The 12441-nt window shown below is 51.7% G+C and overlaps 4 protein-coding genes across 4 annotated transcripts; 2 read left to right on the forward strand and 2 right to left on the reverse strand.

The window, feature by feature from the left end:
• Nucleotides 1-753: 753 nt before the first annotated feature.
• Nucleotides 754-3037, reverse strand: ACHE_70365A (putative MFS transporter; the record flags this gene model as incomplete). Its single annotated transcript, XM_043282690.1, has 3 exons — nucleotides 754-941; nucleotides 1000-2718; nucleotides 2776-3037. 3 exons carry the CDS (start codon nucleotides 3035-3037, stop codon nucleotides 754-756), a joined length of 2169 nt encoding a protein of 722 aa, XP_043140044.1.
• A 1516-nt stretch (nucleotides 3038-4553) lies between these two features.
• Nucleotides 4554-6614, reverse strand: ACHE_70366A (uncharacterized protein; the record flags this gene model as incomplete). Its single annotated transcript, XM_043282691.1, has 1 exon — nucleotides 4554-6614. The coding sequence occupies one exon, from the start codon at nucleotides 6612-6614 to the stop codon at nucleotides 4554-4556; it is 2061 nt and encodes a 686-aa protein (XP_043140045.1).
• An 853-nt stretch (nucleotides 6615-7467) lies between these two features.
• ACHE_70367S (TMEM165/GDT1 family protein) lies at nucleotides 7468-8973 on the forward strand (the record flags this gene model as incomplete). Its single annotated transcript, XM_043282692.1, has 3 exons — nucleotides 7468-7917; nucleotides 7971-8847; nucleotides 8903-8973. 3 exons carry the CDS (start codon nucleotides 7468-7470, stop codon nucleotides 8971-8973), a joined length of 1398 nt encoding a protein of 465 aa, XP_043140046.1.
• A 601-nt stretch (nucleotides 8974-9574) lies between these two features.
• ACHE_70368S (uncharacterized protein) lies at nucleotides 9575-12257 on the forward strand (the record flags this gene model as incomplete). The annotated part of the gene is made up of 3 exons (XM_043282693.1): nucleotides 9575-9650; nucleotides 9853-12091; nucleotides 12158-12257. The coding sequence occupies 3 exons, from the start codon at nucleotides 9575-9577 to the stop codon at nucleotides 12255-12257; spliced, it is 2415 nt and encodes an 804-aa protein (XP_043140047.1).
• Between the last annotated feature and the right edge of the window lie 184 nt (nucleotides 12258-12441).

Here is a 12441-nt window from a genome sequence, read left to right on the forward strand (position 1 = left end):
TTTTTTGTTGGACAAGACTCCGTTCCCTTGGCTGGAGGTCACGTGGTGCACCGGTGACTGGCTGGAGACTATAACAGAACCGTTTAAGTGTCGATGAACCCGGTCTGGGTCAAACCGGTTGTCTCTGGAAGGGGGCCCAGCCAATAACATTGATTATGAAGAGACTACTGACAGGTCTTCGCGAAGTTTGTATGTTCAATGCCAATTGTTTTCCACACATTCTACACATCATGATCTCCATTACTGTGACATGATTCATCTTATTAACCTTGTCTATACTCCAGACTCCGTACTCTGCCTGTAAACATCCCGGTAACGGGAGAATAACAGTGTTTATCTGATGCCGGTTTTACTCCGGACTCCGTCCCGCTATCCTCGCTCCTTTTTCGGTATAGCGTCTTCCCTAATCTCGGTACGGAAGCCTCAGCCGCCAATCATGGTAGTGCCGCGCAAGCCACGCACCGCCTTGCACGTGTTCTGCCGATGTATGACACTTGGACTGCGCACTATTATTCGATCAGTAGCTGACACATCGACACATCTGCCTTTGGCTATTTTGTTGCCTCCGGTGTCTAGTCCGGCAGTAATATTCCATCCCCAGCTGATGATTCATAAACCCTGTGCTGCTGACTCGTATTGCATAATTATGATTTATGCTGCATATCCCGTATCTCATTAGCCATTAACTAGTCTCATACGCGTATCATCGAAAGATCATGAATGATCCAGCAATTCCATTCAAACTCCATCAAACTAGAACTTCTCCATCAGCCGTTTGCGTACTGTCCACATCCGCGCCCGCTTGCCGTACATGTACATTGGGATTGTAAATAGCAGACAGCCTAGTTGGATTCCACCAAGGGCCAGGAATACCGTTCGCGCCCCGTCGGATTCCATCCAGTCGACAACAAACAGGGAGAAGATTAGGCCGTGGAAGACGTCTGCATTCATGTTAGCATATAGTCTCAAGTCAGATGAAGGAGGGACGGAAAGGCGCACTCTTGCTCCAGTTCAGCGTCACCAGGGCTTCCCCTGCATATTGTCGATAACTGTCTACGGCAAATGTAATGGCCGTCGTACTACCCAGACAGCACCCAAAAGACACCAGTCCGAAGAATATCGTAGGCACGATCCATGCATCCTTCTCCTGCGCACTCCAGCCAAACGCCATCAATCCTGCCGTCGTCGACAAGGCAATTGGAATACCCATCACGAGTCGGAACTCCGGCTCATAAACACCCCCGTTACGACGGGTCATGAACTTGACGATGATATCAGACACTTTACCCGCCACCGCGGTGCCGATTAACCCACCTACAAACGGGGAGATGTAGATCAGACCCGCCTGCAGCGAAGTGAAGTTGTAGCTGCCTCCCTGGTAGATATGGGAGACGAGCTCTGACATGACAATCAGCCATCCGACAGACAGTGCGTACACTGCTGTCGACCACAGGATGGCCGGGTAGGCGAACAAGATGAACGGTCGTACTGCAACACGCAGCCACTTGTCATGGGCGATCCGACCCGACCAGGGTCTAAGATATTGGGCGAAAGGGATTGGACCCCGCTCTCGAAGCCGGTTCGTGTATCGTGCCGCTCCGGTCACTGGGGCGGGAGAGTCGTTGCCCGCGTGTTTGGCCGCTTCAGGGTCATTCGGATGATCTGGCTTCTCAGGATCGGCCGCTCTGTTCTCCGCCCCCGTGGTTGATATTGCCGTGATTCGGTCTCCTTCTTGGCCACCGTGCCCTCCTTCCTCTACCTTCTCATGACTGTCAAACTCAACGTGGCGATCCGAGTGCCTCCTCGCAACTGGTGACGGGGGCTGAATTTCTTCTTCCACTTTGTCGGCCAAGCTTTCAGCATACGGCGGCCGACCCCGTCGTCCGTGGGAAATGATATTCGAGACGCTCCGATGGAGGTTTGGTCGTTTATGATGGCGATGGGGACGAGGCGTGCGATCCCAAAACGTCTCGGGCACGAAGAAGAAAAGGCATACCAAACAGCCACCAGTAATGATAGCCACGATCCAAAACACCCAACGCCATCCCATACTATTGATGATGGCAGCACTCACCAAGGGAACCAAGTTCTTGCCACCTAGCAACAGGAGGGTGTAAATGCCGATTCTATATGCACGCTCATGCAAGAAGTAAATCTCTGCGATGCTGGCTGATGGAAGGCATTCGACCGGGCTCACTGCAATGCCCTGGAAGACACGGGCAACCACCAAGCTAGCGTAATCCGGCGACAGCGCACACCAGACAGCTGATAGGATGAAAAGGGTGGCACCCAGTAAGTATACTGGTCGCTTCCCGAACAAAATAGCAGTCGGAGACATAATCACCGAGCCCACTCCCAGTCCCAACATGTATAAACCGGTCGTGTAGGCCACCTGCTGCGTCGACACATCATAGGTCGCGGCCACATTATTGAATCCCGCTGCCAGGACAGGGGTCATTCCCCCTCCCAACAAACTGTAAAACCCCAGCGACAGTAACGCCGCATCACGTCGCCAAACCGGCCAGTTGAGCGGATCGTTCGCGGAATCATCAGGCTGAGGGCTCAAAACGACGCCATCGGTAGTTTTTTTAATGGGGTCGCGAGAAGGAGAACGGGTCGGAGGATTCGGTTGAGGGAATGATGACGGAGCCGTGCGCTCGGGTTGACGTCGCAATCCTAGTGGTTCGTTGCGGTCGTGGGACAACAGAAGAACCGTTCCTGAGCCGCATCAGTTACCACCTTGTCTTTCCGTGTTACCTCAATGCGCTGACTTACCAGGTACTTCGTCCGTCTGCTTATCGCTCAAGATACCCAACGTCGACTTGGCGCGATAAGGCTCTTTCACCTCCGGAGACTCCTCATCCTTCGAGTTGCCTCCAAGCCATCGTTTCCAGCGAGGAGTGACTTGCCGTGCTTGGTCCTCAGAAGTCTCTGGTTTGTTCTCCATGGCGCCCTCATCGGATACAGCTCCGTGAGGCATGGCCCCCGACGTCATTTTATCCTCAATGTTGTTTTCCCGCCTCCAAGCAGAATCCATCTATCTCTGCACAAAGAAGCGATGAGTTAGCCACGCCACTTGCTTCAGAGAATTCGAGATCATGCGCTCGGATCACGATCACGTACATGTGGGATGCCCGGGCACAGCCCAAGACAAAGGAAGAGATAACCAACAGAAATTGACACCTTGTCACCAACCAACAGAAAGTACCCTCGAGTGGTCACGACCTGCGCGAGCACGTAGAAGTAAAAGCGATCAAGTAGCGTTGCAAAACAACGACATCTTCAAAAAGCGATGGAAGAGGGGGTGCAAATATATATATATATATCAAAGACACGGGACAAGAAATCCAAGCCAAGGAAAACAAAAATCGGCGAAGGATGTCTGTCGGTGAGAGCTTATTCGCTGATATGCGACGCGTGATAAGATAGACTCGAAACGATGCTTCAAAGAGAGAAGGGACAGTGCTTGCGAAGGAAAATGACGAGTCCAAGTCACACTGAAACAGGCAAAAAAAAGTGATGCTCAAAAACGGCCCAGATGCACGTGGTCGGAGGGCGGTGGAGGCAAGACACTTACAAGGTACATACTACTTATCACCTCTGCTAGGTACCTTGGGGTATCTCGAGTGAAATGAAATGTTGTATGCAATACAATGCATGCATTTTTATTTTCATTGCAAAGTGTCAAATGTCGCCTCTACGCAGGGTCCTCTCGTATAGATAGCGGCAAGAACAGCTCATGTGATCGACCGTTAGCGCCTGTCGTCATCGTGCAGAGATCCGCGCCAAACTCGAGCTCGTGCTTAGCTTTAGGGGTGGCGTACTTGGTCCAATGCCATGGGCAGATGACTACTCTCTACCCTTTGTGGAAAATCGGAGATGCATCAAAGAAAAAACAGAAAGAGGAGGAAACGGACGAATGAAATGCATACGCCAAAGCTGCCGTATGGACATTGCTCAACGTACATGAAAGAGTTCTCAGTCCTGCTGGTCAATCCTCTACTGCATATGAGAGTCCTAATACTGTAGAATCTTAAGTCCCAACGAAATTGGAATCCCCCGGGAGATTCAGGCAACATTTCACTACAACCTTAGGTCCGTCCGATCAATTGATGTTGGGATGAGACATACATACATAGACTTCTTCCAATGCAAATCGGACGACCGACGGGGCGCCATAGAGTCTCTTTTAGGGCTGAACATGCAGGAACTGAGACCCCTGGATCGATTCCACATATTGGAAAATCTCTCTATGGACGAAGTTTGGTTCTTGAGACAAAATGCCATAAATCAGGCATTCGCGAAGATCAACTGTTAGTCTTCTCAGCTGAATCTGTTCGGCTGCTCAGCCTTCCGCATCCCGCTCAGCTCTACAGAGTATGCAATATTCCTGCAACTATCACCGACCATCGAATCGTAGGCAAACTCGAATACTTGTACAGACTAGACTCGGACGGATATGTAAAGTGTCATTTGACACTCCAATACCCACGGTGGCTTTGGTAGAGGGAATCTATTGAGCTGACAAGAATGAGAAATATTGCAATGATTAATTATTCAATCCATTCAGTCCGTATGGTAGAACTGCTGCCCTCCGACTCCCTATCCTCATCCCGCAAACCCCACGAGTTGCCGACAGCCTCGCATAACAGCAAGAAGTCAAGATTCAGCGCAGGAGCGAAGAGCATCTGATTCTCTAATCTCTGGATCGCCGTCTCCCGACTCAATTGATTCTCCGGCCTGGCGGTCTTTGAGCTACTGCTATGAGACTCGGCACCATCATTACGGCTCTCACGCTCGTAAACCCAGATCACGGAATCATCAATTACACTTTCGTCGTCGCTGTCACTATCTGAGCCACTAATGTCGCCGGTCCGCTTGTATCCGATTTGTTTGAGGTATTCCCGTTTGGCGACTTCTTCTTTAAAGCATAGTTCGTACCAGCGGCGGAGTTTAGTGACGGTTAACGCGCAGTCCATGGGGTCTTCGCCACGATCTCCTGTTTCCGAGATGAGGGCGTGAGGCCCAATCTTCTTGACCAGGAGTTCAGGGTTACCCTCATAGGCGAGATCATCACCGAATTCTATCGTGGCAAGATCCGTATCAGGACTCAAACCAGGAAACACCAACTTCATATCCCGCGGTATGAACAACTTCACAAACTCCCTTGCCGCAGTCCTCGCAACCTCCTCACAAATTGACTTACTCCGACAAACCGGCACCACAAGATCAAAAACCTGCGCATCGCTATACCCCCCAAAGAAATCAATCGTGTCCGGACAATTCCACCTTCCCTCGACATACGGCGCAAACCTCATCAGCGCATACCGCAGCTGTTTATCCTGTAGCTCCTTCCTGCCCGTTCGAATATACGCGATGGGCCGATGGACTAGGCTTCGTGCGGGCACGGCGTCGGAGCAGATTGCGCAGCGGTAGTCTGCTGTTTCCAGGATGTGGCGCTCGTGGTAGCCGGCGATGCGGCAGTAGTCGAAGGCTTCGTCGGCTTCGTTTTTGGATTGCGTGGGGAGGAGGGTTTGGGGCCAGGTTGAGGAGAGGACGAGGCAGGTTAGTTGGCCGGGTTGTGGGGGCAGGCGGACTTGGAGGTCGGGTCTTCCGATGAAGACTGTGGTGCCGATTGTGCAGAGTTTGGGTTGTTTTTGGGCTGGGTCATTGAGCTGGCTGAAGGAGGATGGTGGTGTGGTGTACGCACCAAATGATGATTCGGGGCTGGTGGGACTCATCCAGCCGGGGCTCATCCAACCGGTAGGGCTCATGGCTCCTGGGGTGCTGCTGAAGGACCGTCCCACAGATGTATTGGTCATCTTGCGCTTAGCACGCTTGATATCCTCCTTCAGTGGCCGGGGCTTGATCGATCCCTCCATAACCCCCATGATATAGTTCTGCGAACTCAGCATAGCCTCTCGAAAGCAGTGATCCTCAAGCGAGCAAACCGGCACAGCCAAACAACACATGTACGGCCTATCGCTCGCAAAATTCCCAATTGCCCAATCCACCTCAGCCCTTTTTCTGAAATGCGTCGTGTGCGAAGCAATAGTCCGCAGGATACGATGCATCTTCTCGAAATCCGACAGATCCAGATACCCGTTCTTTGTCGCGCTCAGCGGCCGGAACACGAAGCATTTCACCTCTCTTCTTCGACACATCCGACACGCTCCTTTCTGACTCGACAAAATCTCGTCAGAAAACCGGACAGCCAGTTTTCCCGCCGCGAAGAAAATAGGAAGTTTCGCTTCGGGGTTCTTCAGATGCACTGACTGCTGCGCAGAGAGACGATTCGCTTCTTTAGTATCGAACAACAGCTTCTCGATATGGTTCGTGTATGGCTGAGTTCTCGGCTCCCAAGTTTCCTTGGGGACACGGCCGTTGAAGCGGGCATGGTCGAGCTCAGGCGCTTCAGCGTCTGTGTTTCCGAAGAAGATGCTGAGCCAGACTGCGACGTCGTTGTCTTCGTTTCCTTTGGGTCTGTCCTTAGACTTGCTGGACTGGTCTCCGGTGCTGCTGGCGGATTTTGGTGGGCTGAGACCTACACTGGTTTTGCTGGTACCAGTTGAGCGTCTTCCTCTGGGGATGAGGGGAAGAAGGACGGATGCCATTTCGTCTAGTCTTCTCCTTGGCTTAGTGGAAGGATTCGTGAGGTTTGAAGAAGGGTGAGGTTCTTAGCCAGCTAACAGTCAGTTTCGACTAGAAGTGAATATGAGAAGAATTTTCTTTGTGTTCGCATTTAGGGTCAAGGATGCAGTATATTGCAAAAATAGCATTTCAGGGTCATTGCAGTGAATCGTGCATAACAAACATTATTGACTAGACAGCGTCGGCCTTGTACAACTAGGTATATCTACTCCGCCAATCGATATTCGACATTTAATCCCATCCATAATGGGCGTTGTCATGTCGAATAACTCCAGCGATCTGACAGGATATAAATAGCAATGAGATTGTCTTCCGCGTGAGAGCCAACGACTGTGCAGATACCCTAACAGCAATGTAAAATACATCTGAAGTGCTGCAAAAGACATATTACTGAAAAAAAAAATCCTTCCGAATTCTAGAAAAAAAAAGGGATCTGAGGAATCTAAATAAAGAAGTGATCTAGAGTGCTCACGTGATGCGGAGACGCCCCTTCTCGCCAAAATGATGTGCTGTTATTCCTGTCCCTGTCCACTTCGGGTTTTTTCTTTTCTTCCCTTCGCTCTTTTGTCGTTTTTACTTGACTGGTCAATTGAATTGAATCGCAGGACATTGGCTGTGCCTCGATCCTTCCCTCCACGAATCCGCTGCCATTGTTTGCGTGCTGTTGGTATCGTGGCCATTCAAGGATCGTCGCTGGTCGTTCGACTCGTCCTTTATCACGTTTCTCTCCTTTTCTCTCGACCTTAGTTGGGCATTGGCCGTATTCTCTCGTTTTACTCACATCTTCGATATCGCTTTGATTAAATCTACGCCACAATGAAGGTATCTCAGCTTCTATTCCTCCTCCCCGTCATCTCGACCGTCGCCGCAGACCTCGCTCCGAACCCTGCGAACCCAACGCAGCCCGCCCTCGCCCAACGGGATGTCACAAATGCCAACGGAGAGACAATTGGGGCCTCTAAGGCCGGGTCAAAGGGGGCGCTGGACGCCCCTGTGGATGAGCACGCGGGGCATAAGCAGACTGGCCAGGGCAGAACCGCGGAGGGACATGAGAAGTTCGATGCGACGGTATCCTCGGTGGAGGTTGGCAGTGGGGTGACGGGCACAGAAAAGGACGCCCAAGGCGCTGGAGTGGCGTCGGAGAAGCAATCAGGTGAGAAGAAAGTGCCGGAGGGGCCGAAGGAGGCACCTCCTTTGCCGTATAGTGAGCAGAAGAAGGCCTCGGAGGAGGGTGTTAGTGGGAAGGGTACCAAAGGCGTGCCTGCGGTATGAATAGCCTACTTATTTGGTGATGATCAAAGTTGACAGTTACATTACAGAAACCCAGTACTCCTCCGGAAACCTACGATATCGCGACCCCGAAATCCGCAACATCTTCGAAGGATACGCATACATATACAGGCACGAAAGGCACATCCTCGACGAGCAAGCTGGAGTTGGATGAACAACCGGCTGCCGATCCTTTGCACTCGCTCATCTTTTCTTTCACCATGATCATCGTTTCCGAGATTGGCGACAAGACCTTCTTGGTCGCGGCCCTTATGGCCATGAGACACCCCCGTCTGCTTGTCTTCTCCGCTGCCTTTTCCGCCCTGATTGGCATGACCGTTCTATCCGCTATCCTCGGACACGGAATTCCTACGCTGATTCCCAAGACCTTCACCAAGTTCATGGCAGCTTTATTGTTCTTCGTTTTCGGACTGAAGATGCTCAAGGAAGGTCGCGAGATGTCTCCTGACGAGGGCGTGGGTGAAGAAATGAAGGAAGTCGAGATGGAGCTCGAAGAAAAGGAACAGGAGCAGATTCGCCTGGGCCGCCGCCGTTCGTCTGTCACACCGCACTCCTTGGAAGCAGGACGCGGCCGTTCGTCCAAGAACCGTATGCCATCGCCTCCTGAGTCTCTTTCGTCGTCCTCGTCGCGCGAGTCTTCTCCTAGCCCTGGTCGCCGGTGGGACGATATGCTGGTCGGATTGAACAACCTCTTCTCGCTACTGCTGAGTCCCGCCTGGGTGCAAACCTTCGCCATGACCTTCCTTGGCGAGTGGGGCGACCGGAGTCAAATTGCGACGATCGCGATGGCTGCCGGACAGGACTACTGGTGGGTGACTGTGGGTGCGGCTACGGGACATGGTATTTGTACGGCTGCTGCCGTGATTGGAGGAAGTGCTATCGCTGGAAAGGTTAGCATGCGCGTTGGTATGTTCTCTGTCTCCTCATTTTGTCTATGCGAATACCTGCTAATCATGATCAGTGACTCTTGGCGGTGCTACGGCCTTCCTCGTCTTTGGCGTGATATACTTGATCGAAGCGTTCTACGAATGATTTCTTTCATCGGTTTGGAGGTTGGTGTAGATTGGGGTAATGAAAACTAGCATCTAGCATGGACTTCTATACGTGCTTTAATATAATCGTTCTGTAATTACTCTTCTTCCAAATCCCAGGGTAAATACTCTAGGGTTAGGGTGTTCTGCCTGGGGCAGCCGTAAACCCGCTGAGTCAGCCAACCCCTAGACTTCCCCAAAGCGCACCACTAAAAACGGCAGCGGCCAGCGATTCGCAGCGCCGGAGCCTCACAGCCTGGCCAATTTCTGCCGGTCGCTGGCATTTTCCCTTCTGTTTTTCCAACCTCTTCATTCATCGCTTCTCTTCCACTTCCGACCGGCGCCTTCTCTCTGCGAGTGACCATCGATCTATACGGGATTCCTCTACTTCTATACGCCCCCGCCGATAAACTACGAAAAGAACAACTCAGTCATGGCCCGGTCCCGGTCGCGCTCTGCGATTCGCGGCGAGACTGTTTCTGTTCCGCGACCGGTGCAGAAGGCTGCGCTATATAGTACTACTCTGGACGTGAAGAGTCCTCCGCGCAGGCGATGGACGAGGAGTCAGAGTCGGGAGGTCGAGTCGCATCAGCAGAGTCGCGATGGTGGTAGCGGTGGTGGTGGTGGTGGTCAGTCGGGGAAGGGATGGGGGAAGAGGAGGGGGGATATTGAGAGTGAGTTTATTTTGTTCTTGTTTTTAAATTTTGTTTACTTTCTCTTCTGGTTATTTCGTTGTCTTTAGTCCTGGTTGTTTGTTTTGTTTATACTCCAACTCGAGTTTTGTATCGGCGTGGTGTTTACCGCATCGGACGTCACCACGCATTGTTCTTTCTCTTTTTACGCCTTAACCCATTTTAAAACCGACTAACTCATGTTGCAGAGCTCGATGCGATCGAAGAGTCTCCCGCCAAAACCCAAACACCCCAGAGGCGCATTTCAAATCCCGTCCAAGTACAGGGTTCCCCGGAAGATGCCGTCAACATGTCCGGCACCACCATTCTCCCGTCAGAGCCGGAAACGGACCTCGATCCAGACATGATGATCGAGACTCTACCATCTTTGGAACGAGAAGCCAATGATGTTTTGCATATTCTGGTTCCTGGGTCTGTGGACCCGGTTAGTATCGTCAACACGGCGAAGAAGCTGCGCGATCCGCAGAATCCGCAGAGGAAGCGGCTTAAACGGTTAATGTCGAATCTGGACGCGGAAACGCAGTATTTTGGGCACCAGACGTACATCGATACGAAGCAGGTTAACCCGCTGCTTATTTCTGCGCTGGAGAAGAAAGGTACAGGGACGAGTAGGGAGTGGAGTCCGGATCCTATTTTGCACAAGGTGAACTGTGCGCGTTTGGCGCTTGAAGTACTTTTGGCAGATGCGTCGAGTGGGAAAAAAACTGAGTCGCAGAGGAAGGCGATCCATGATTTGGAGGGACGGTTTCCGTCGCCGTTCATGAATGAACTTGGGAAAGGGCTTCAGGGTGGTCATGGACAGAGTGCTCTTGAGAAAGACACTTTCGATCTGGCGTTGGAGATCCGCACGCAGTCGCTTTTGGTCAAGTTGGAGACACACCAGAATGAGGACAGATTCGATCCTGAGGCGATTGTGAGTGGTGTCTTCTTCGATGACGTTATGGGTGATGAAGACGATTCGTATCAGGATGGCCAGGAGCCTCCTCGTGGGTTTAATATCAAGCTGTTTGAAAACGAAAATGGACGGCTTCCGGAGAGGTTCACAGAAGCTGTCTACGATCGCGTCAACGAGATTCGTGTCACGTTAGCAGAAGAAGATGACGACGGTATCCGCGGGCTACAAGGCGCCTATCGATGGCAGAAATTTGTTTTAAGGGTGGCACAGTGGATTAGAAAGAGGGAAAACGAAATCAACCGAGACTTAAAGTCGCAATCCGATGCTGAGACTGTTCGTGAGGAGTACTTCTCTGAACCCCAACGGGAAAGTTCGTCGTTTAGCAGGTGGAGTAGCTCCCCTACGGCCGTTCGAGAGGTGTCAACTATACAGACGGTACCGGTGAAAGCGCCAAAGGAGCCAGTCCAGAAGCCGGAGCAGAAGCCGGTCCAGGAGCCAGTACAAGAACAGACCCAAGAACCGGTCGAGCCAGCTCAAGAGCTGGGACCAGTTGTCGGGCCAGCTAAGTCTGAGCGACGAAAGTCATACAAAAGCCAATGGCTTAACGCTTCCATGATTGAACGAATTAGTCAGAGACAGCGACGACAGACGGACTACGTGAGACCTGTTTCTCAGGAAAAGTCGCCAGAAGCCTCTAATCGCCGTCAAACGTTGTCAGGGCCGGTGACAGCTGAACCAACTGTACCACCAGAATCTCGCGAAATCCCAGCATCTCCAGAAAACCCCCCGACATTCTTGCAAAATGAAGAAGACCTCTTCGTCGACTCCAGCTCCCATCTACAACCGCACAGAGGTGAACCCGCACCGGAAAAATCACACAGCCCGCCAATGCGTCGCCAGACCATATCCATACCACCAAACGAACTGCCCTCGAGCGAGGAAGTCTGGAACGCAGCGACCAAAGCAACTCCCCGCCTAACAGCCAACCCGCGACGAAAAACACCTGCAGCCTTTGTCGACCGCCAGGAACACGCCCGACGGGTATCCCCGATTAGTCTCAGTGATCCCCACAGCGCAGAACGCAGAGAACGACCACAGCCACCAGCATCACGAAAGCGCCAACGTACAGCAGAGGAAGATGACGACGACGACGACGAATTTAGCCGCTACGAACGAGCAATCGACCCCTCAGTCAAGCGCGCACAGAAACCAGACCAATCTCGTCACCTAAAGCGTCCAAGGGTCGACGACGCACGGCGGCGGGAGAGAACCTCGCCGCCGTCCAGCACTGCTGCTGCCGCCACCACAACTACTACAGCTACCACTAGCACAGACTCGAAAGTACGAGTCCGTTGGTCATCCGAAGAAGATAAACGATTGATGCGCCTAATCCGCGAATGCGGGACCAGCTGGTCGGATCTGGTTCGACAGAACCACGCCGAGCCGGTGCAGGAGGGCGAGGTACGGATTGAAGACCGCGACCAGGTGCAGTACAAGGATCGAGCGAGAAATTTGAAGATCATTTATTATCGGTATGTCCCCACCCCTAGACTGGGATATGCTTGCAGGTATATGGATATTCTAACGGAAGTCTATAGTGAGGGACGACAAGACGAATTGCCGAAACAGTTCGAGTACGTGACTATGAGTAAACGGGACAAGGAGAGTTTACGTAAGAGGGGAATCGAGATAGACTAGCTTTTTGACTTTGGTTTTCTTTTCGCCTTTTGACTTGCCTATTGGTTTTTATTATGTGTTTGTTTGCTATGACGCGTGATGATACCCTATGCTTGTTTACACTATATATTATGAACGTGCCGAATGATAATGGTATAATTGATATCGACATCGATCCCCAGGATTCTAATCTAAAATACACATA

The sequence above is a fragment of the Aspergillus chevalieri genome, chromosome 7 (genome assembly GCF_016861735.1).
Source record: "Aspergillus chevalieri M1 DNA, chromosome 7, nearly complete sequence".
Taxonomy (NCBI): Eukaryota; Fungi; Ascomycota; class Eurotiomycetes; order Eurotiales; family Aspergillaceae; genus Aspergillus; species Aspergillus chevalieri.